The sequence below is a fragment of the Micropterus salmoides genome, unplaced genomic scaffold (genome assembly GCF_014851395.1).
Source record: "Micropterus salmoides isolate LMB-PRFRI ecotype aquatic unplaced genomic scaffold, ASM1485139v1 Ms_hic_scaffold_7, whole genome shotgun sequence".
Taxonomy (NCBI): Eukaryota; Metazoa; Chordata; class Actinopteri; order Centrarchiformes; family Centrarchidae; genus Micropterus; species Micropterus salmoides.
The window spans coordinates 1,198,581-1,223,153 of record NW_024044459.1 but is presented as its reverse complement, the minus strand read 5'-3'; the positions used below and the strand labels follow the sequence as shown (position 1 = coordinate 1,223,153).

The 24,573-nt window shown below is 40.0% G+C and overlaps 1 protein-coding gene across 2 annotated transcripts in view; it reads left to right on the top strand.

The window, feature by feature from the left end:
• The first annotated feature begins 17,206 nt into the window (after positions 1-17,206).
• Positions 17,207-24,573, top strand: part of arid3c (AT rich interactive domain 3C (BRIGHT-like)) — an 89,146-nt gene continuing 81,779 nt past the window's right edge. For both annotated transcript variants that reach the window (XM_038704565.1, XM_038704564.1), the window contains exons 1-2: positions 17,207-17,528; positions 17,811-18,452. In XM_038704565.1, coding sequence (XP_038560493.1) covers positions 17,490-17,528; positions 17,811-18,452 — 681 coding nt within the window. In that variant the 5' untranslated portion in view covers positions 17,207-17,489. The remainder of the gene's footprint in view (positions 17,529-17,810; positions 18,453-24,573) is intronic.

Below are 24,573 nucleotides of genomic sequence, written 5' to 3'. Positions count from 1 at the left end.
AGTGAGCGTACAGCTTGTATAACAGCGTATAGTGAGCGTACAGCTTGTATACCAGTGTAAAGTAGTGAGCGTACAGCTTATATAACAGTGTAAAGTAGTGAGCGTGCAGCTTGTATAACAGTGTATAGTGAGCGTACAGCTTGTATACCAGTGTAAAGTAGTGAGCGTGCAGCTTGTATAACAGTGTAAAGTAGTGAGCGTACAGCTTGTATAACAGTGTAAAGTAGTGAGCGTGCAGCTTGTATAACAGTGTAAAGTAGTGAGGTGCAGCTTGTATAACAGTGTAAAGTAGTGAGCGTACAGCTTGTATAACAGTGTAAAGTAGTGAGCGTACAGCTTGTATAACAGTTTAAAGTAGTGAGCGTACAGCTTGTATAACAGTTTAAAGTAGTGAGCGTACAGCTTGTATAACAGCGTAAAGTAGTGAGCGTACAGCTTGTATAACAGCGTAAAGTAGTGAGCGTACAGCTTGTATAACAGCGTAAAGTAGTGAGCGTACAGCTTGTATAACAGCGTAAAGTAGTGAGCGTGCAGCTTGTATAACAGTGTAAAGTAGTGAGCGTACAGCTTGTATAACAGTGTAAAGTAGTGAGCGTACAGCTTGTATAACAGCGTAAAGTAGTGAGCGTACAGCTTGTATAACAGCGTAAAGTAGTGAGGGTGCAGCTTGTATAACAGTGTAAAGTAGTGAGCGTACAGCTTGTATAACAGTGTAAAGTAGTGAGCGTACAGCTTGTATAACAGTGTAAAGTAGTGAGCGTACAGCTTGTATAACAGTTTAAAGTAGTGAGCGTACAGATCGTATAACAGCGTAAAGTAGTGAGCGTACAGCTCGTATAACAGTGTAAAGTAGTGAAGTAGAAGCACAAAAAGCAAGTACTGATTACCAAATCAACAAAATCTAAAATCTAAACATATCAGCAAAATCAGGCAGGCAAAATACTCTGATTCTGAAAAGCTGCTTGTGGGATATGCAGCCTGACGGAACAAAGCGGGGTCACAGAGATTCTTGAAGAAGGTAGTAAAATAACAAATTAAATTAGTAAAAATGAATAACAAGTCAATAAGGTGGGGCAGTCTGCACGCTCCGCTGCTGAAAGACTTCTGAGATGCTTCAAGTGGACTGGGCTATGGACAGATCAAAACCATGGCACAGCCGTAACGCGCCATAGCTGGAGTCAGTGGACTTTCATAGTGGTGTTGTGCCGCTGCCGTAATTGTTCATCTAACTCAGACTGTCAGCAGCTGAATTGAACGTGTGTGAATGTACAAATGTAAGTTGGCTAATGCGTAATTAGTTATATTTTATTTTATTGTTGCATATCCAGCGTACCTTGTTTTGATGGTTTTTTGATTCAGGTTAAGCTGTGGACCAGTCATTGGTCATTTATCACTATAAAATTATTATAATCACACAATGTTAATGCTAATGCTGAACTGCTAATACTAGCCTAGATATGTTGATATCTTTATATCAATGTTATTACTCAAGCACGTAGATACTAATGTCTTTAAGTTGATAACATGTTAAGGCTAGACATTTTAAGTCAGTGCTTGCTGTGTACTGATTCATTTATTTGTTTTGTTTTGATTTGTAATTCCATAGCATATGACCATATGACTGTTTAAGTTTAAGTCACTTTGTATTTATAGCAATAAAGTCCAAAGGAAGCCATCAACCCTGTTCCTGTGTTGCTCTTTGATCGGAGATCTATTGTAGATGAAGAGACCAACCTGAGTTTTCTTAGTAGATGCCCCTTCCACAGTTTGTTCTTTAATAAAACATATTAATTAAGTTAATTAATTAACTCAACTGACACTTCATTCATGTGTTGGCATGTGTCCCCCACTGCACTGGTGCTCTGTCAGTTTAGTGTCAGCACAGTTCTCTGATGTAACCTTACTGACTTCACAACTGAAGCCCGCTGCACCAATACAATCTCATCCAAGGGTGTCACAGACCGAGATTTTGAGAAAGCCTGACCGACATTTTGAGAAAGCCTGACAAAGCTTCAGTACACTGTAGTACAGTCAGTACAGTCTTGCAGTCATCCGGTTTATTAGAAGTAAGAAGAAAAAGGAAATTTGGACAAATGGGGGAGCACACGTGTTATTTAGCACGAGCCGACAGCGTGTGGTTCTTGTTGTCAAAGAAGCGAAAACACGATGAAACCAGATGAACAGATGACAGCAGAAATCAAGGATATGATTGTTGTGGATTTTCCCAGATGGAAGGCACTGATGCAGGACAGATGTTTTCAAAGCAGCACTGAAGTTGTCTGTTTTCTGCTGGATAGGTAATTAAGTTAGTCCAACTTTAGCAATGCAAATGAAAACTGTTGTTTGATAGCATTAGCTACAAGCTGGCCAGAATCACAGAGAGAAGTAATGTGTTTCTCTTGTAAGTGGTGTAAAATACAGTTCATCCAGAAACTATTCGCAGCGCTTCACTTATTCCACATTTTATGTTGCAGCCAAAATAGATGAAATTCATTATTTTGCTCAAAATTCTACAAACAGTACCCCATAATAACAACGTGAAAGTTTGTTTGAAATTTTTGCAAGTTTATTAAAAATAATTTAAAAAAGCACAGTCTTTGCTCAATACTTTGTTGAAGCACCTTTGGCACCAATTACAGCTTCATGTCTTTTTGAGTATGATGCCACAAGCTTAGCACACCTATTTTGGGGCAGTTTCTCCCATTCTTCTTTGCAGGACCTCTTAAGCTCCATCAGGTTGGATGGTGAGCGTCGGTGCACAGCCATTTTCCGATCTCTCCAGAGATGTTTAATCGGATTCAAGTCTGGGCTCTGGCTGGGCCCCTCAAGGACATTCACAGAGTTGTCCTGTAGACACTCCTTTGTTATCTTCACTGTGTGCTTAGGGTTATTGTCCTGTTGGAAGATGAACCTTCACCCCAGTCCAGTCTGGAGCAGGTTTTCATCAAGGATGTCTCTGTACATTGCTGCATTGATCTTTCCCTCAATCCTGACTAGTCTCCCAGTTCCTGCCGCTGAACAACATCCCCACAGCATGATGCTGCCACCGCCATGCTTCACTGTAGGGATAGTGTTGGCCAGGTGATGAGCGGTGTCTGGTTTCCTCCAGACATGACGCTTACCATTCGGGCCAAAAAAGTTCGATCTTTGTTTCATCAGACCAGAGAATTTTGTTTCTCATGGTCCAAGAGTCCGTCAGGTGTCTTTTGGCAAACTCCAAGCGGGCTGTCATGTGCCTTTTACTGAGGAGTGGCTTCCATCTGGCCACCATACAGGCCTGATTGGTGCAGTGCTGCAGAGATGGTTGTTCTTTGTGTAATTTGGTAAACATTTATATGTTTATCAAATTACAACCACAAATCTGGGACAAGTAAGTATTATAATGTGAAAAAAAAGTTCACACAAGGGGAAGCAGTTCATTTAATTATATATTATACATTATATAGATCAATTGCATGGGGCCAAGATAACAGCCTCATGTACAGAAGTCTTATGAGATGAAAATAAAATTCAGCACATGATGTCCTTTATTGTGTTATGCTTCGTTGCACAACTTGAATTTGGAAACATTGACCCTCTTCTTGGTAATGCGATTGGGTAAATTTTTATTTTAATTCATCTATATTTTCAGTCCAAGACTCATGCAGGTATCTATATGTCAAAATAAGACTATATAGGTTTTAGTCTTTTCTTTCTCTGTGCTAAATGGACCTGAAACTCTGTAGTTTGAAGAACACAAAGAGCCACTGGAGGGCAGCCTAAGACCAGAATCACACTCCCACTGACAACATCCATTGATAACTGTGTAGTAGGTATACTGTAATTTGGCCTATAGTACAAAGTCTTACAGCAGTATTTATGGGCTTGAAATTATTTTCATAATAATAATTATTTCAGATTTTGACCTTTTCAGTTACAACTCAAAGTAATGAGCCTCAGTTGTAACAAAATTAGGGCTGAATAGTTAATGTGTCACAACATTTATGAATGAAGAATTGTGGTCTACATATCATATTCTCACCATTTTCTTATATTTTTCAATGAAACTGAAATTCAAAACTCTAGAATCATCGCAATCGCAATATCTGTAAAAATAATTGCAATATGATTTTGTTTGACATGTCATCCCTCTAAAAATTATGTTTCGAATTTAGCTCATGCATGAGGTTAAAATCAATCAATCAATTGTTTTTGCGGGGAGTACAAAGACCTATTTTTAAGGAGGGATCTGGCCCAGATTAAGAAGTCAGAGGCCCCTTGGCCAATGTCTTGCAGGGCCCCCAATATTAACAATATCAATACATTTCTCTGCCTACTTTAAGTCACTGGCATATGCAAACATAGACTGCCTCACCTCTACCAGTCCAGTTGTATGAATCAGATTCTTCCATAATTCACACACAAACACACACATATAGGCTTCTTCATCGTTGCCTCGGAAAGTCAGTCTTTCACATAAAAACTTAACGGCCACAACCTGCTTGAGCAGCTCCCGCCAGTACTGCTTCTCTCTCTCCAGTTGTTGCACTAGCTGTTTCACAGTCTCCCGCTCCCAACGACAGATGAGCACTGAAGCAATGCTAACATGCAATTAAAGCTGCAAACAGCGTTGGGCGGGCCCTCGCATGTGTAGCACATCGGGGAGTGCTGCAGTCTCGACGCAGATGCTGCCGCTCTCTGATACGTCACATGCTTCGGACGCTGTATAAAGGACCTAAATGTCACTTCCTGTATGCCTTATGTGGCACTAGAGAGCACCCAGTAACAATAAGTTATGTCCCTGTACATGAAGTGTAGAACACATTGTGAAAATTTTATTTAAATCGCATGATGGTTGTCACATAGTGTTTACTTCCTGTTGCCAGTAGGTGGCGCTAAAAGTATAACTGACTATTGGCATGTAGATGTGGCGGGACCGTTATCAAGCACGTAAACTTTGGTACAGACACAATGTGGGTCAGACACCTGATAAATCCACTGTTCACTGCTGCTGCCAGGTTGTGCTGGGCTGCTAACACTAGCCTCCTCTGGTCCCTGGTTAGCCTGCTCCTCATCTTCCACAACTCCTTCACCCTGATATTCCTTCTGGTTCTGTTTAAAAAACGTTTGAATAGATGGCACATGTCTTAATAAAGATGCCTCCATCTCCTCTTTTTCTCCACTTCTCTCACTCATTTTGAAATACGACAACTACACCCATAGTCCACTCGATTCAGCGCTGGGTTATTTGATGACTAGGGGGTGGGTTGTTAGCTACATGCTTTCCACACTTGCGCTTGACCAAATATATATTTCTGTTTAGATTTAACAAATATCTGCATGATTTTTATTGGCTATACACGGTGTCAATATCTGAAATGTAAATGATAAAAAAGGAATATAAAATGTTTTTCCTTCCCCACACTTGAGCATCAAGTGCGCATGGGCCCCTTGGCCCTTGCCCATAATGCCCATTGAATAATTTGGCCTGGGTTAACATGGATAAAGTTTGATGGGGGATCACTGATGACTTTCCTTTTCTTTGCCAGCATTACTTATAGGATCACCTCCAGGAGGTACTGGTCCAGCTCTCCATCTTAAACATTCAGTGTGTAATATTTCTGAAGATCTATTAACAGAAATGCAATATAAGATCTATAACTATGTTTTCAGTGTTGTATATGTAAGACCTTACAAAATGACCCGTTATGTTTTTATTACCTTTGAATGAGCCATTTATATCTACATAACCGCAGGTCCAGCTTACATGGACATAGCTAAAAAGGGACAAACAGCGCTACAGAACACGGTTCGTCACTACGTTCTTCTTCTTCGTCTTCTACTTGTAAAATTCAGGCAGTGAAGACGCTCATCACTACGTCGAAAACGTACATTCGAAGAAAAAGAAGTAATTATAGACAGAAGGGGTTGGCAAGTAAGTTTTGCATCGGAGCATTTTTTCAACCATTAGATGGTGGGTGAGAATATAAGATATAATATTTGAATTCATTGTTTTGGCGTTCAATTAGCTCAGTTTGTGAGGCTCAGGATTCTCACGATGAAGGTTCATTGTTCGATCCCACTTTGAGACAATTTTTTTCTCTCTTCAACAAATGGATTCTGACTGTTTCTTATGCTCACAATAAAACATGTGCTGCAGTGTGTGTGTCTTTTTCATTTCCCCACCTCACCGCTAGATGCCACAAAATCTTACACACTGAACCCTTGAATGGTCCGATCCTCCAGGCCTATGGGTATTACCTTATTAAAGGGCCATTAAGTAGTTTTCAGCCACCACTAGCGGTGTGATTTTGAAACCAGGCGTGTGCTCATACGCGTCCTCGCTTGAACTCATGAGTGAGTGTAATCCCAAACACAACCGCTTTCATACAGAAATCCTGCAATAAACGCAGGAACACCTGCATGCAGGCTATGGCTTTTCACACAGACATGTTCAGGCTCTGTTACTTCAACGTTCCCGGCTCAGAGGCAGATCAACACCGGCTCCGTACCTTTTGTTTAGCACAGCGAGACACCGGCATATTGGCACAGTACTCCTGGAAAAAGGCAGAGTGACAGGCTATAGAGAGACAGGGAGACAGCTTCACACAACATGCAGGAAACTCAGGTAAATCCCACTGCGACGTTACAGTAATATTTTTACTGATGATATGCAGGTGGAACAAATGAGAGGTCAGGGAGTTCAATAGCAGGAGGAGAGGTGGTCTGATTTGGGGTTAGCGCAGATCTGAAGCAGTGGGAATGACAGAATGGGCTCCAACTAATTATTTTGTTAGCTGACCAGTCAGTCAGAGGGTTATGGCATTTTAGCCAGGGTAGACCCAGAATCACAGGGGAGTGAGGAGAGGTAATAACAAAAAAATTTATAAACTCACGGTGGTTACCAGAGCCTCCGTAGCCAGCCCCAGGGTGGAAACAACTGAAGCGTCAATAAAGCTCTCATCCGCGCCTGAGTCTATGAGGTCTGGCAGAGGAACAGTCTTGTTATCACACAGAATCGACACATAAACCTGGAAGTGTAGAGGGATTAGAAGATTCTTTTAGAGAGTGGCTCACCAATAACCCCCTCTCTATTAGTGAGCCTGGGCTTTTAGCAGCGTTGGCCAGGAGCTAAGAAGATGTCCAGACTCACTACAATAGAAGCACAGCGTCGCTGGCGTTCGGAGGAAGTAAAGAAGCAAAGTGTCCATTACCTCAGGAAATATTCCCTCCACATTCCCTCACTCGAAACAAGCTGAAATACACAAGAGATAAATTGGCCTCAACCATGAGAAGGTTAGGAATAATCTGGCAACGAGTGTCAGGAAGCCCCGACACACACACCCACAGAACACCACAGGGGAAAAAAAAGACACACTCCAAGTGTCTCAGCACCAACTGTGACAGTAACATAACCTTGAAATGCAGAAGCAACCACGTTATGCATTGTTTGGTTTGATTTGTTCTTCTCTCCTATTTCTGTTACCAGAATCGCTGCAAGTTCAGCTGAAATGCAGGAGGAAAGAGAACAGACTGTAGCATAATGTAAGTTCCACATAGAGATGTATAATATTAGTAGTGGACCCTACCGCTCCGGACCCAGAAACACCAGCAGAATGCGATATAAGGAGAGAGGAGTGGGACGAGAAAGCACAAAACTACAGGAGATGGAAGAAGCAGAGTTAGCAACATGCATTAATGGGATAAGAATGAATACAGATGGAGAGAGAAAAGGAGAGAGGAGCTCAGTGCATCATGGGAAGTCCCCCGGCAGTCTAGGCCTATAGCAGCATAACTAAGGGATGGTTCAGGACCTGAGCCAGCCTTAACTATGTGGAGGTGTCTGCCTCCAGAACATACACTGGAACCTGGTTCCACAGGAAATATCTAAACATTGGGTTCACATTCCCTTGGCTGTTTATGGCCTTTTGTTAATTTTTATTTCTCAATAAAATCTTAGTTAAGCAAATTTTAGCAATAAGCATTTTGCCATGCCATGTCTTGTTGTCTTATTACTGCATTATCCCAATGAATGGAAATATTGTAGATTGTATTAAGACAATCCTGCATTTTCTCAAAGCACGGAGATGACTTATAAGTAGACCTTGGGGTGCTTCCCATGTCTCTTCCTTCCTTGCTCCTTGATCCTTGCTTGAACCGGAAGTTGTTCCACTCTGCCATCTTGCAGACCATCTCAAAGCTCTTATTTGTACTGCAAGGATTGAGGAGCGAGGAGAAATCTCTGAGGAGCTATTAGCAAGGATACACCAGTGCATCCGTCGTAGAAGTTTTTTACTTACCGACACGCCCCCTTATTGGGTAGCCGTTATATTGATTGGACGCTGCAGCTGATCGGACTGATCTGATGCATCACGACAGATAACATTAAACTCAAGTGTTTCACTGCAAAGTCTTATATTTGATTTGTTTTATGATTCACTGTCTAGTTAAAATCTCTCTTCATTGTCTGAACAACAAAAAAGTCCACACACAACTTTCTTCATTTAATAGAAAGATTGTTCTTTCATTTCCTTTACTTTTCTGTCAAAATACTGTCTCCAAGGTCAAGAATAAACTTCATGCTCAAATCTCTGTGGGTTTGAGCATTGATGGGCTGCACAGCATGAATTTGAAATCATGCCATCAATATGTCCAACAGGGTTTAAGAGCATTAAGGAGATTTTATTGTCCAGTACTGGTATGATTCTATTTTATTAAAGAAAACATATTATTTTGTAATTTGAGCCTTGTATGACTGGAAAATATATTGTTTTTGTGCGCTTGTGCTTGTTGGTTATGTTTGAGTGGAGCAGTAGTGAAATTAGCAGGTGAATTATCATCGATAGACAGAATAAAACACTTAAGCATTGAGCTGGAATGACATATTGAGGAAGTTATTGTAAATATTGGATGAATTCAGATGTAATTCAGCTTTCCTACAGTAATTGCTAAAATAAATAGAGAGGAGCAGAAACAATAGCAGGGTGACAGGTAGATGTGAACAGGGGATCCCAGATGATGCCTTCTGAATCACAGGACAAAGTCATTACATCTCAGAATAAAAAAGGCATAATAAATTATTGAAGAGTTGATGCTTTTGCAGTGAGAAGCAACTAATTAGCTTGTCGTCATTAGTGGAAGTGGTCAGTGTGTGACAGTTGTGAGGCGATTGATTGCACCCAGCGATTTAGTCGACAATCCCTAGAGGTTAATCATTGGCAGGATGGAGGGGTTAACCTCTCCATGGCTCAAGGCGTACCGTGTCGGTCAATAACCCTTCATCTGGAACTTGCTGAGAATTTGTCTCAAGAGCTGCCACTCCTCAAATCACCATTAGCTCCTAACTTTATGAAGAGATTAGAAATATGGATGGCCTTGGAGTACAAAGAGGGAGCAACATGCTTTCTGGAACCTACTGAGCCCATAAAAACAATATTATTTGACATGTAGTCTATGCTGTGACCTTGGCAGATACACTATGTACACACTGTATTGAAACAAATCTAATCACAAAGGAACAGTGAGACAATTACATTAAGTTGCATCATAAAGCATAATGTATTACTATCAGCAATGGCTTATTAGCTATCATTCATGTCTAAAGCTGTTACATTATTAATATTAATTACATTTCCTGAAGTACTGGAAATGTAGGCGAGCCAAAGTCACTTCACTGTCTGACTCTCATGGTCTTGCTGTTTGTGTCCACTTGTGAACAATAGTGTGGTTGTGTGACTGGTTACCCTGTGTGGATCAGAGGCGTAAAGTAATGAAGTACAAATACTTTGTATTACTCCTCCGGCGCACATCATTTTAATATAGATGCACATCTGTCAGTAAGTAATAAGCATCAGTGAAGTCATAGTATACATAGTATTTTAGATTTTAAAATGGAAAGGAAATCTGGGCTGATAATAGTAATATCCTTCAAGCAGGGCGGACTGGCACGAAAAAACCTGGCCGGGAATTTCCCAGACAGACTGCACAGACCCAGTCCAGACGTCTTTCACAAGTCACACAGACCCAGGTGAAACACAGGCAGCTGCAGCCAGTACGACCACAGCCAGAGATGTACAGCCAGCAGCTCAGACCCTAATGGAACAGTTGCTGCTCCACGAAATGACCCAGCAGATTGGCCCCAAGTTAGTGCGCAGAGGTCCATTCAAACCAGCACTGGGTTTTTCTAGAAGAAGTTTCCATTCAGGCTTCATACAAAGACTGCTTTAATGATGATTGTAGTGAGAGCACTGTGGTGTCAGGTGTGACTGTTTGTTTACATGGCTCACAAGTCCAAAACATTTCACCACATAAGCCGAGCGATAATGCAGTCTAATCCCCTGTGCAGTAGAAGAGGAAATATCTACTTTTTCTCTAGCGACTCACTTTTCCTTATTGTGATTCACTGTAACTCACACTGCTGTATTCAAACCTTCTTCAGTGAATTTAAAAAGATAGGTTGCTCTTTGTAAGATCAATAGATCTGAATGTGAAGTACTTTTTACTTTTGATTTAAAGTACTTTTAGAATCAGGTACTTTTTAAATTTTACTTGAGTAATATTTTACTGGATTACTTTTACGTAAATAACATTTACCTGTATTTTTACTTAAGTATGAGAATTGAGTACTTTATACAACACTGGTGTGGATTATACAACACTGGTGTGGATGAAAAAGGAAGCATACTGAGTATTCAGTATTGCAATAGTACAGGTTAGAAATTGTCCTAACTGGACTGGATTCTGCAGTGTTAATTTTTTTGTTGATTCGTTTGAAGGATTTATATTTCAACATTTGCAAACTTTGAGGATCTGTGAAAACATTTGTATCTCGCCCATTCAAATCTTTTGCGGTATTTTCAGGTTCATCACTTTGCTCAGCATAATCCTGATTTTCCCAAGATTAAATCTATCCTAGACAGCCCCTTTCCATTTACTCCACCAATTTACTGTAGTACTCTACCAATTTAGTAGTGCACTCCTCTAACATTGTCAGACTCATAATGGACTGTTAAAAAAAGTTAAAGTTAAAATTGTGGCATTAAATGCAGTGCAACCGGACTTCCAACTGTTCGCCCAGAGACTGTGGTTTGTTATGCTAGAAGTGGCTAATATAGCAATATAACACATAGCTAAACTGGCAAACTGCTTTGGAAAGAATAAACCTAATGTGCAGGACTTTGTTTAAAATCATTCACCATAGCCACAATTCATTATTATTATTATTACACAAACATCTTTGAATTGCTGTTTAAAGCTGTGGCCGTACGCTAAGGCCAAAATCATGAAGAGATATTATTGGGCTTACAGATGAACAACAGCTGAACAACAAATAAATCAAACACTGATGAATAACTCCCCAGCTTAGTCTGGATATGATTTGTTTATGTGTAATATGGCTGAAACCAAATGTTTTCCTTTCACTAAATGACGCTTCCCCACCTGACAATACCAATGTTGCTGGGTTAGTTAAAAGTTAAAAGTTAAAAGTAACTATTCAAATAGTAGTAACTAATGAATAGGTGATATTTATATAGGTGAGAGCCCCATTAATTTCAATGGTAAAAATCTGCAATTAGTTACTAGAAAATAAAAATAAGCACCAGTAACTAATGGAATAGTTACTAGTCACTAACAGCTTTTAAATAGTGACCAGTACATGGTATAAATGTTAAAATGGCTTGCTATACGGGGTGGGAGTGTAATGTAAAAATCTATTTTCAGTTTAACCTACAAATGTAATATTAAATTCAACTTCTCTCTCTTTTTCTCTCTGTTCCTCTCTTGCCCCCTCATTTGCAGCCCCTTGTATTAAAACTCCATCAACCATGAACTGCTTTGACCAGGGAAACAAACTCAGATCGTTCCATCTTGTGGTACTCACTTTCTTATTAAAGTTGAAGCGACAATAGCCGGTCCTGGTAATGTTGGTTCTGATAGTTACCACTGATCACAAAAATAATGCTATTTGGGAATTGTAACATGAATATACAGGTGCACGTACAAACAGACGGGTGTTTTTGCATTTCAGTCTCTGGAAAAATCTATGGAACAGTCTCAGTGTGGAACTAAAGCAATGACCAAACACAAATCAGTTTAAAATTAGGTATAAGGACATGGCTTTCACAGGTTACAGGAAGGAAGATAGGGGGTGGACAATCAATGTGTTTTCTAGGGTTCGGGTTTATTTTCAGTTTTGTTATTATTGTTGTTGTTGTTGTTGTTGTTTTTATTATTTTATTTTTTTGAGCTAAAATTTATTCTTTCCTCATGTATGTTTTTTTTTAAATTATTGATGTACATTTTGAATTGCTTTTGGGTATGAGGCAGTGCAGGTGTAAATACTATTTTGGAAAGCAGGTAGATTTCATCTGTGATCACGGTGCAATTAAATAAGTTTTTTTCTTCTTCCCTCTCCTTTTCAGATATATTAACAAATTGACAAGAATTCTTTGGCTGTAATTAGTATTATTAATTAATTTATTATCTTGTTATTTAATCATTTGGATTTGTCTCAATTACAATTATCACGCGGGGTCCTTTCTGACCTGGATTCTGATGATAGCTGGGGTACTTGTCCACACGTTCACTGTCATGATCTGGCCGTGCCACCCTCTCATTCCCTGGTGTTTTACCTATTTTCTATCCACTCCGAAGTTACGGTCTCTCTCCAGGCAGACCCATCAAAAGGCTTTTGTCTTATATCTAATTACCTTATCCTCCTGAGACCCGAAATAAAAAATGTTTTAAAATTTTGATTTGATTGATTGACATAACTTGAGTAATTTGTAAGGCTTAAATGTAACATACACATACACCTCTTAAATGTTAGTAATAATATACTTCAGGCTTTCATACATAAAAACAAAAGCATTATACATTTAGCTGATGCTTTTATCCAAAGCAAATTGCTATACATGTCAGAGGTCTCACGCCTCTGGAGCAACGAGAGAAGTGTCTTGCTCAGGGAGACAATGGTGGATGTCTCACAGGGGGAATCGAACCCAGGTCTCCAACACCAAAGGCAAGCATCTTATCTATGCACCATCACCACCCCCCATCAACCATACAAACATGATATTTGTATAAAAATGTTATACATATATCAGTTGCCTCTCTTAAGGTCATGAAAGCTGCTTACTGTGGTTTCCGCCATTTTAAAAAGACTGAACATTTGCTATGTTGGCCACACCCCCATTTGTCTGACATCACAAGAAAGCCCACGATGTACTCTTCACAGTGCATTAGGACTCAAACAGGTTACATGCATTGTGTTTGAAATATAGCCTATAACAATAGTTAGCTAAACTTCAAGTGTGCCTTCATCAATGTTCTAATGTTAAAATCAGACAAAACTGAAGTTATTGTCCTTGGGTACAAACACCTCAGAGATGCATTATCTAAAGATATAGTTTTTCTGGATGGCATGGCTCTGGCCTCCAGCACCAGTGTCCTTATCTTAGATCAGGACATGTCTTTTAACTCTCTCATAAAACAAACATTAGGGCACTGCCTCTTCTCACCTAAGTAATGTTGTAAAAATCAGGAACATCCTGTCTCAAAATGATGAAAAACTAGTCCATGCATTTGTAGGCTGGATTACTGCAATTCCTTATTATCAGGCTGAATAAGTCCTTTAGACTCGAGCTGGACCAGAATGCTGTGGCATGTGTGTTGACAAAAACAAGAAAAACAAATCATACTTCTCCTGTATTAGCTTCTTTGCACTGGCTACATGTAGGAGTACCTTACTACCCCACCAGAGCACTGCGCTCCCAGAATGCAGGGTTACTTGTGGTTCCTAGAGTCTCCAAAAGTAGACTAGGAGCCAGAGCGTTCAGCTATCAAGCTCCTCTCCTGTGGAACCAGGTTCCAGTTTGGGTTCAGGTTGGTTATGGAGTAAAGAGTCCTATTGGTTGAAGGATTAAACTAAAAAACATGATATTTTGTCATTTCTTTGTGTTTTAGTTTGTGTAATAAAAACATCTTGCAACGAAATGGATAAAGAAATTGAATAAATTCTTAATTCATTGTCTATGGACAGTTTGCTTAATGAGTCTATGTTTAGTTTAACTACCTTAGTTACACCAGAAAATGGCCTTGAGTCAGAATGCTCTTGCCTCCTCTGCTTATTCCTTTCTACCCACACCAGGATTTTTATGTTTCCACTGTCAAGTAGCTGGTCAATATCACTGATCATTATTGATGTACACATCTGCTCTGCTTTTTCTCTCCCTTGTCTACCTCTTCCTCTCTTTCCCATCCCAATAAATCCATTCGCACAAGAAAACGAAACAAATTCTATTGAATTTTTATGGGGTTTCCTTATTGTCTTATTAAGGTAGTGTATGCATGATGGCTACTGTTCACCAACAGGGTGCATAGGGCAAAGACATCACCACAGTGTGGGTGATAAGATTGTCAATACAACCATAGTATTATTTCCAAATATATTTAAAGAGATGAGAGGAGGCATGATTTGTTTCAGATCTCAGTATGCCATAATTTGAATTATACAGTAATCATACTAGTAATCAACATAATCATATCATCATCTTAGTTTTCATTTATATGTGGTGACATATTAATGAAGACTGAAATGCATGAATTAAACCAGCCTCTCAGGTAGTGAGTAATGCAACACACAGAGTGAATACAATAGGATTTGTTCTGAACAATACTGTAATGAAGTGTACACGAGGAAAAGGGGGGCAGAGAGCAAAGGAAAAATATAAAAAGTCATTGTTATTATTATTTTATTTAAAATGGGTCTCACTCAGGTCTGTGTATGTGTGAGTCAGTCTGCACTGTCTGTATTATGAAGGGGAGAATTTAGCTGCTCTCGTTTTCTGTACTGCCTCTAGGTAGCGCTGTTCTACAGCACACTGTGTCAGCCCCTGCAGTGTATTCCGGCTCCACTCCAGGGCTGCTAGAAAGTTAAAAAAATATATGTACAGAAATAAATAAACATACTGCATGAGCCATTTACGTAAAGGTATGTGTAATAATCATTCTTAAGAATGATTTATTAGTTATTGGGCATGGCTGGAAACGTGTGTTATATGTTTTACAGTAAGTTTATGCAGGAATTGATCTGTAGCACAACACATTTTTTCCTCATCAGCTGAGCCCCGCTACAGTCTTCCTAATCTACCTCACCTTTTTTTCTTCTACTCATCTCACACATATGCCTACTTCTTACTGATGAGATAAAAAGTTAATCCAACAATTAACTAGGAAACTGGATAATTTCATACTTTTGTGAAAACCTTTGAGGATCTCTAATGTGTTCTGTTTTTTAGTCAAGCCTTTGCTAGTGGAATGCATCTCATTTAATAATGCTGCCACTTGCATTGTTGCAGTTCAGTATAGAAGGAGGTCCTTTTTAAAAATAATATGTCACAGGAAGGAATCACTTTAAGAATCCTATCATAAAATCACTCTGTTAAGTCTGTTACAACATAAACCAAGGACCTTTTCCTTAAACTGATATGCAGGACAGGGAGACCGGATGCACACGGATCTTGGGTTTAAATGTGGACTATAAAGAAGCTATGTATCTCTGAGACTGTGACAGGGTCACCTGAGACTTTTAGGAAATCCTAGAATCTGACACACCACCAGCACCGACCCCTCCCTGGACTCCCAGTGCATAAATGGACAACATAAAGCCATTCAGCAGTCATTACACTATCTCACATTTTAAGGGAAGTGTAAATTACAGCAGCACATTGCGCTTCGGTATTTAACACAGCAAACTGGCAGACAAGTCATTTAAGATAGTTAACCACTTTAATGCATTTTCCCTAAAACACCTGATCTGACCTGTTTAACTTTACAATAAACAGAACAGCACTCACCTGCAATGAAACAGAAAATAAATTACTTGGGAAAACTTAATTTCCTTTTATTGTAAAGCACAAAAATATAGAAATACTTCTACTAATATTCCTTAGATGAATACATACATTCGGAATAAAAAAAGAAATGCAGCCCCTCTGTTTGCTTGTGGCCTTTCATTGATGTGGATTTTAGCTAACGTACTTACATACAGAGAGGAAAAAAATCACATTTATTTTGTATGAAAATGAAACATTTCTTGCTTGATCAGGCTTCATTGGGTTAACCGCATAACAGCTGAAGTTCATTTGGAAACACCTTTTAAAATGAAGCTCAGAGAGCTTCCTTAATGTGCGGATCTTAACTAAGTTACCAGAAGAAGCAGCCGTTCGCTGAGAGTGCTGACCCTGCTGATGATAATTGATTTGCTTCAGCCAAATGATATATCCTACATCACAGTAAGCCTTAATTGTAGGGTCACTGTGGGAAATGGCGGCCAATTGCAGGGTTCACAGAAATCATGTTTACACTGCAGTGCAGACACTGACATATAGAATAATAGTTCTTCACTTAAAACAGCATTTTGTCAATTGAATATATAGCTACTGTATATAATATATTTAGGGTTATGTTTAATGTGGCAGCCACTGAAGGACAGGTGTCCCTTTTCTCTCCATCTGTAAGCATATAGCCTATTAGCTGTAACATGAGGGGTCATGTTTCTGTGCCCTCTGAGGTCAAGATAGTGCTAATGACCACACATGTGAAAATAGAGGTGAAAGATCCCCGGAGGGTTGCCCGATATGACTATATAAAGTTGTCAGCCATTAGCAAATTTCCCCTACTGTTTTATTCAGAGGTATTTCTGCTGTTAATACCTCTGGGTGTACTACTGGAGGTCATTGTGGTCAGTGCAACATTAGATTTGTATATGATATTTGCATCAGTATGATGAAGCAGTCTGCTTGGATTTGTCAAGTAGAATTAGTCAGAAACAGACACTGAAGGTTCACTTTCAAATGTATTTATTGTGTGGGGGGAAAGTTGGCACACACAGTACAGGAATACACAGGTGACAGCAAACATCAATATTCTGTGAAAGAGGAATGATAAGAACAGATTTTATTATTTAGTATTAATAAAAAATAGCAAATAGCACCAGTACTGAAACACCAAATGTAGCTGCATGTAGCCTACCATGATAGGGACAACTCTATCAATACCCCTGCCTATTATTGTGTAGCCTAATTATGGTGCAGCTTCACAGAAGATATAACGTTTTAAAGAAACTGTTTTCCATGGTTTATGGCATCTGCATTCATACTACACAAAACTGTGCATAACTCGGAATGAGGTCTCCTCCGAGCAGAGCATGAGCAGACGGTGTCTCCCTGCCGGCCTTCATTCTGTATTTGTCAGTATCGACGTGTTGGTAGCAGATGGAGCAGGAGGGCTGATCTCTGCCTGCAGAGGTCATTCTCACTACAGTTGCCACTTGTTGCCAAAAGCAGCTCGGGGCTCTGCCATTTAACACCAAACTCATTTCAAGTATTTATTCGGCCAACTACAGAGATTATACTAATCTGGATGTTGTATGCGGAACGTTAGCAGGACTGAAAGGAAACTCTTGAGATCTGGTTGATCATTTTTCGGCGCACCTAACAGAGAGAAGCATGGTTGATAACACAAGTATAGCAACTAAATCTGCTCTGGTAAGCGCCCAGGCTTTATTTCTATTGGATTATTGGAACTGTCTACTCTGCATCTGATTTTGTCTTCTTTTAAAAGTAGACTCGTAACATTTTACTAATATTGTTACACACTTAGAAACTTTGGGCAGTTTAACAGTGTTTTAGCCACTTAGTGCGCTTGCTGTCTGGTAATTCGATATATTTAGCAGAAAAACTGGCTCAGTGTGGAATGAGCAGCAACGAGGCTCTTCTAAAGTTCAGTCATGATAATCATTACTTGACAATCCTCTCTTCCCCTCGCAGCAAGGCTCTTTCTCGCCCGCCAGCAGCCTTCCCCTCCAGGCTCCCTCCGCCTCCTCCCACAGCCCGTTCCCCGGCGCCCAGTCTCACCAGCCCGGCAGCGGCGGCATGAAGCTCGAGGCGGTCATGGAGAACCTGCAGCGGCAACAGGCAGCTCGGCTGGCCCTGGAGGAGAAGCTGCGGCAGGCAGAGACAGAGAAAGACCTCCGCTCCATGGTGGAGTCCCAGATACACCAACAAGCCCTAGCTTTCCGCCACTATCAAGCGGCGATGCGGGGCGCACTGACCGCCGGAGTTGCCAACTTGTCTTCCGGAGTGACGCTCCCACACATGGAGGCCCGCAGAGCCGACGAGGACGGGAACTCCTCCAGACTGGGTAGCGACGATAAGGAGAGGGACGAGGAGGGAGACGACATGAATGACCAGGAGCTCATGGGTGAAGAGGAGGAAGGTGAAGACGATGTCGGGCTGAACCACTACCAGCACCTACACTCCTCGCTCCAGGGCGCCGGTCTGCCTCCGAAGAGCGCCCCGCTGCATCTCATGGCTAGAGTCCCGGCGTCCTTTGCCTCGGCCCGCCGCGCAGAGTCTCCAACGGCGCAGTCCCAGCACCACGAGTGGACCTATGAAGAGCAGTTCAAACAGGTAAGACAGGCTGACCTCCTGAACACTTCACCCTCAGCAAATCTGCTTACTCTGTTTCAGTTGTGCATAAGTTCACGGGGAAGTTCTTCATTTAACTTAACACTCTGTAACTCATTTCAGTTCGTTATGGTCCTACAAAACCAAAAGCTCTTTTTAGACGGATTCCTGTCTTTTTTTGTAGTCTTCTGTAGCAGCCTGTTTTTACGCCATTGGACATAATAGATGGTAGAGGTCGTTGGATATTTCTGTATTGCACTGTCTGAAGAGAAAATAGTATTCTTGAAGGGTATGTTCACAAAAGCTGTCTTTCGTGTCGGTAACACGCAACACATGTATTTGCAGAAATGTTGAGTTTGAACTAAGTCTTATGAAGTTACTATAAAAAGTTGAAAATTGGACTTCACAACAGGGATTTATAAAGGAGTAGAGGCTAATATCCTAAATTGCCAGGTTGTGAGAAATCCATTTGACAGTTTGGACATTACAACCACTCTTCCAGAGGATCTGGAGTATTTGAGCATTACTCAGTTAAAAACATGAATAAGAACACATTTTGGATTTTTAAAAAGGCTTCCAGGGGTGTCTATCCTTTCTATTTGGTAATAATACAGTTATTCATGTTGGTAATCTGTAAATAAATGCGTAATGAGTTGTTAATAAATAGATTTTGGTTTAAACCCTTTTTCAGAAGGTAAGTGGTGACCAAATGTTGTTCTTATTCTAACTGATCTAGACGTTTAATATTTGTTAACCATTAGTCTAATGAAGTCATTGTACACGCTTTATAAAGGGCTCATTTTTTGTAATGTCTTTATAAGATTTATTGTACTAAACACTTACTGAAGGCATTTCTCCTAAACAACTCGTTTTTTTGTTAGTAGCTCATAGGCGTGATGACAGAAACCTAATTGATGGATACAGTTGTCTGGATGCTTCCAGGCAGATCTATGCTCTCTGAGTTATTGTGGATGATCCATGTCATCTTTTATTTATGATGGATCATTTCAGACTTCCCTAAATGTGATGTGTGCATTAGTGACTGCATTAGCACTTCACATTAAAGCAACTCAATGCATGGACATGCAATTTAAATAGGTGCTGGAACCAGTAGCCTCAGTATAGTGACAATAATGTATGAAGGATGGTGAGATGAGCCTGTGACCCAAGTCTTTGTTTTCTCTTCACATCTATGATTCATTATTACCATATTTAGGATTATTCTTTTGTTTATCAGCTTCATAGGCATTTGAGTGGATAGCTTTACATTTACCATCACAGGATATGATGGAAGGGTTCCTTGCTCAATCTATTAGATCTTATAAACAACGGAAAAGCTTAAGCAGATGGATAAAAAAAATCCATACATCTATTGTTGTCACCATGAAGCCTTTACTCTTTTAAGTTTCCTGTGGCAGTGCATGCATGCTCCATGTAAAATCAGGCTGTATGCTTCAAAGATTCCTCAGGATGTGCAGTTATTGTGGGGGTCATTTGTACGTAGCCATTCAGTGTAATGGTCATGGGACAATAAAAGGATGCTTATGGCTGCTAGGCAGACAGAGTGGAGCCAACATACGAAGCATTCTCAAAGCTGCAAAACAAAACCACATTTGAAGGCAGTAAATGCATCTTTGGGAATAGGAACAAGATGTCAGCTAAATATAAAAAGGCCCCACTGAGGCAGAGAAGTTTTAATGTGATCGGAAGCAAAAGGGACCAGCTGTGTTTACAGTAGCTCCTTAATCACTTCTGTAGACCTCAGGAACAACATGGGAGTCAATGCTGGATATATATATATATATATATATATATATATATATATATATATATATATACATTTGTATTATTTTTGTTTTTATTTACATAACATTATTAAATGAGAAGTTAACCACGACTCAAATACTTTGTGTGTGCAAAGAACGGTGACAGGCAGCTGGTAAAACATATTTTAGATTTTAATGAGCCGGCAGGAGACTGGAAACATAAAATAAATTCCTGGCAGTGACAGAAAAAGATGCTGAGAGGAGATGGCTGAAAGACCGGAGGCAGAGAGGCACAGTGAGGCAGAGAGAAAGCAAGAGAGAAAGAGAGACAGGAGCTGTTGCGTGTACTTCTGGCAGTGGCTCAGGAAATGTGGGAAACTGGACCTGGTGGTATTCCAGCCTGGCTCACACCCAAAAATGCTGGGATCTCCCTGTCTGGCAGTGTGTGTGTGTGTGTGTGTGTGTGTGTGTGTGTGTGTGTGTGTGTGTGTGTGTGTGTGTGTGTGCGTGTGTTTGGTGTGTGTGCAGCTGGGAGTTGGCTTGGTGCCAAACTATTACGAAACAGAAACAAAATCGTGTGTTGTTATACACTCGGCCATGCTTCCTCTGTGATATGCACACACACATTATTTACAATCGTCTTAGCACAGGTGTGAGCCTGACACAGTACACTACATTATACTACGGTACAAGATAAATGAATAAATGTAAATACAAGTAAAGTGGAAGATAGTAAACTATAGTACTTGTGCACCGTTTCATATAAACTCACATCACTCAGATTCTTGTGTTAAACCGCCTCAAATAACCAATGACTTCACTTTGGCTGTTGATCCATCTGTAGTGGGGTTTTTTGACATTTACAGCCTTTGTCTGCTTTTTAAAGACCACTGGAATATACATTTAACCTTTTAGTGTTGTAAAAGACAGATCTGATGTCCACGCTGCTTAACCACAGAACAATAATGTGACTCCAGCAACAATAACAGCAGACATGATATTCACTGTGGTGAATTACTCACCGAGTTGATTTTCTAAGTGTGCTGGAACAGAAAACATTTCAAAAATAGCAAAAGCAATGTGCACCAGTGCAGTGTATAATTTGTATAATGTTGAATTGATGCACTAAAATATGAAAGACTCCTTTGTAAACTAGAACTTATTTTTTCAAATAATAGAAAATGCTAAGAAAAAAAAAATTACTCAGCATCTGGATCCAGATTTTATGGTGGTCCCATAAGGAAAACACATACAGGACAAAACACTGAGGCAGTGCACTGCAAATATAAATACCAAAACTAAACACAAACATTGCAAAATAATGTGCTCCAAATCCAAAAATGCCTCAAAAAGCATACTAAATTCCTGCATTGGATCGGTATGGCCTTTGCTACAGTAGCACTGGGTGGTGTTCACTGAAATGTTCTTGTTCTGAAGAGTTCTTTTCTTTTCACCTGTGTTCTTACTTGTGTTACATGTTGTTTAATATTTGGTGCATTTTTGGATATTTAAGATCTGCATAAAAGTACACATTCTGCCCAAACCTAGGATATGTGTGTCTGATTTTCTTTATTAAAGCCAATGCAGCATGAAAAATGAATGCAAATGTTCCGATATTGTGAAGTAAGGAAATCATTTAAATAATTTTGGACCTACACCATAAAGAAATCACCTCGTTCGTTAACTGGTTTTAATTTTTTGTCTAATTTCATTAGCATCATATGACATTATTTTGATATATATTACTGACAAGAAAGCACATGGGACTGAGAACAAAACCTCAGATGTGCATCGTGAGTGAACTTTGAGTGAGTGACTGTGAAGTGAAAGCAAACTAACAGATGAATGCCAGTGTGTTCGGTTGTGTTGGTCTTGGTGATGATCATCTGCAGAATCTGTAGCTACACTACAAAAAAAATCTCCATCTGGACAAGTCATGATTGAGCCATTGTATTATTTTGCTCTAAACAAGTGAACATTCCAGTTACAGTCCAATACAAATTAACTTGTGAATGAATGAAAATTAATGTAAACTTGTTTCTGGTCTTATTCTGTGTTGTTGTCGTTTGTTACCTACAGTACACTGATTCTGAAGCATTAGACATGCCATTTCCCTGAGTGAATAATGTCATGTAATGGAACTGTCAGTATAGGGGTTTGCGTTTGGGTAGCCGCTCCTTTTTGTGGATTGTACCTCTTCCAGCTTATTTTTCCACCAACCATAGAAAAGTGGTGGAGGAGGAGGGAGCTCCAGCTGCACCGGTGTATGATTTCACTCTCCTCCCCCTGCCACTCAAATCAGCCACACAGCAGAAATATCCATCTTCACATGTCATGTAGACTTGTAAGTCCTTTAGGGCACACTTTCGTAAGACAAGCAAAGAGCCAAAGACATATGACAAATGTAAATGGTTTTAGAATAGTTCTTGATACTAGTGCAGCAACTAAATGGATCCTTTCTTGTTTGAAAATACTCACATTGGTTTCTTGAAAATATCTGAAACAAGTTGATTTGAATGCAAAACCTGAATATACAGTAAGTCTTACCAGTGTGGCAAATTTATTCAGCTGTTTCGATAAAATCTGATTTCAAGAACTCAACAGACAAAATTTCTAGTTAAGATATTTTTAGAAGTGTGGCTAATTTTTTTCAATTCAGCATCAAATCTGTTCGCTCGAGAGGCAGTTTCCGCTTTACTGATGAGACTTAAGTGTGCACTGAGTTTTTGTATAAGACTATAGCCCAACTTTGACAGCTGGAATACAATGGTAAAGTAAGAGAACAAAAGCAACATGAGACTACTACTGTATGCTTACATGGCATTTCTGCTAATTTTCTTCTGTTCCAATTAGAGGCAGATACAGATATTGGTATTAAAAAAATTTGGAGTTAAAAAAAACAATAGCAATTTTTTTTACTTACACATAAAGCCTAATATAAACAAAACATTTTTAAGGATCCCATAAATATGGTTAATACAGACTTGTGAGGCAGATATGAACTAAGTGTGACATTTTACAGTGTAAAATCAGTTCCAGGCGGTTTCCATTCATTCTATGTATGGTTTGAAAATCAATTAGCACACTCTTGAAACTCACTTTAGTTGTGTAACTCATCACAATGAACATCATGTCTGCATTTAGCAAGTTTCAAGATTCTGCAGAAGTGAAGCAAATGGATCCCTGGAATGTACAGTACAGTCACATTTCCACAGCAGACATTGTTTGCAACGTGTTGAACTGTATTTGTATCAGTCCTCCAATCTCCGATCCTTATTTTTATTAGGCAGCACAGACAAGAGGCGGAGTCTGTGGGGCCCCAGGATCTCTGGCTCCACATATTCATCAAACAGCTGTGGCTCACTTTAAAATGTACTCCGTCACTGGAAATGCTTTAATGACATTCCTGGATTCCTTTACTGTATGCCATTACACTTATATGGTGGGCTGCTTCATGGCTGGGGAGGGAAGGGGGTCGCTAGCATTGCTGGGTCTCTGTAAAACCAGGTAGGTGGGTGGGGTCAGCAGGGGCCCATCAGCAGGCTCTGATCTGTGGCCCCCAGACAAGTTAATCAAGCCAGGACTGATACAAAAACAGTATAGTTTTGGAAACTTTAGGCCCCATCCACACTACTCTGTTTTTGTTTAAAAAACGGAGTTTTGAAACAAATACGATCTCCATCCACAGAAGTGTTTTAGCTGCGTATCAGAGCTGATCTCCGTCTACATTAAAACGACGGAAAACGCACATCTAGTGGCCGTACACGTAAACTGGGCGTGCGTGTGCCAGTGTAAACATGAAGCAGGTGGTCTCTTCCATAGTTACAGAAGATTTGGCAAAAGAATAAAGTACTACAGACGAAGAATCACACCAGATATTCTTTTGCATGGATCAAGCTGGGACTGTTACTGAATGTAACACAGGAGTTAAAAGCGGCTGTAGCAGCAGAAAACAGACTGGGAGTCGTCGCAAAGTAAATACAGCAACATACACAGTAGTAGCCTAAGTGTAGGCAGATAAGTGTTATTTGCACTGTACAAAATATTTTAATAAAAATACCAACTCAAAACAAAGCATCGTGTTTCTGCTTTGCATGACTAATAAGACCCAGAGAGCCAAATGTGAGCGTCTGCGTTATCGTTTCTGAAGTCCTCCGTTTTTGCAATGCAAAATGGGGTCGGCAGCGTCTCCAAACTCCAAACTGTTTTAGGTCTTGGTTTTCGCCGTTTTAGTCTGGACGGGAGGTGCAGACGTAGCAAAAGGTCTCCGTTTTAAAACGAAACTGCGGTGTGGATGGGGCCTTAGTTTGGGGAATTTAAATGTTTCCTCTTTTCTTGCTGAACTGCTTGATGCATCT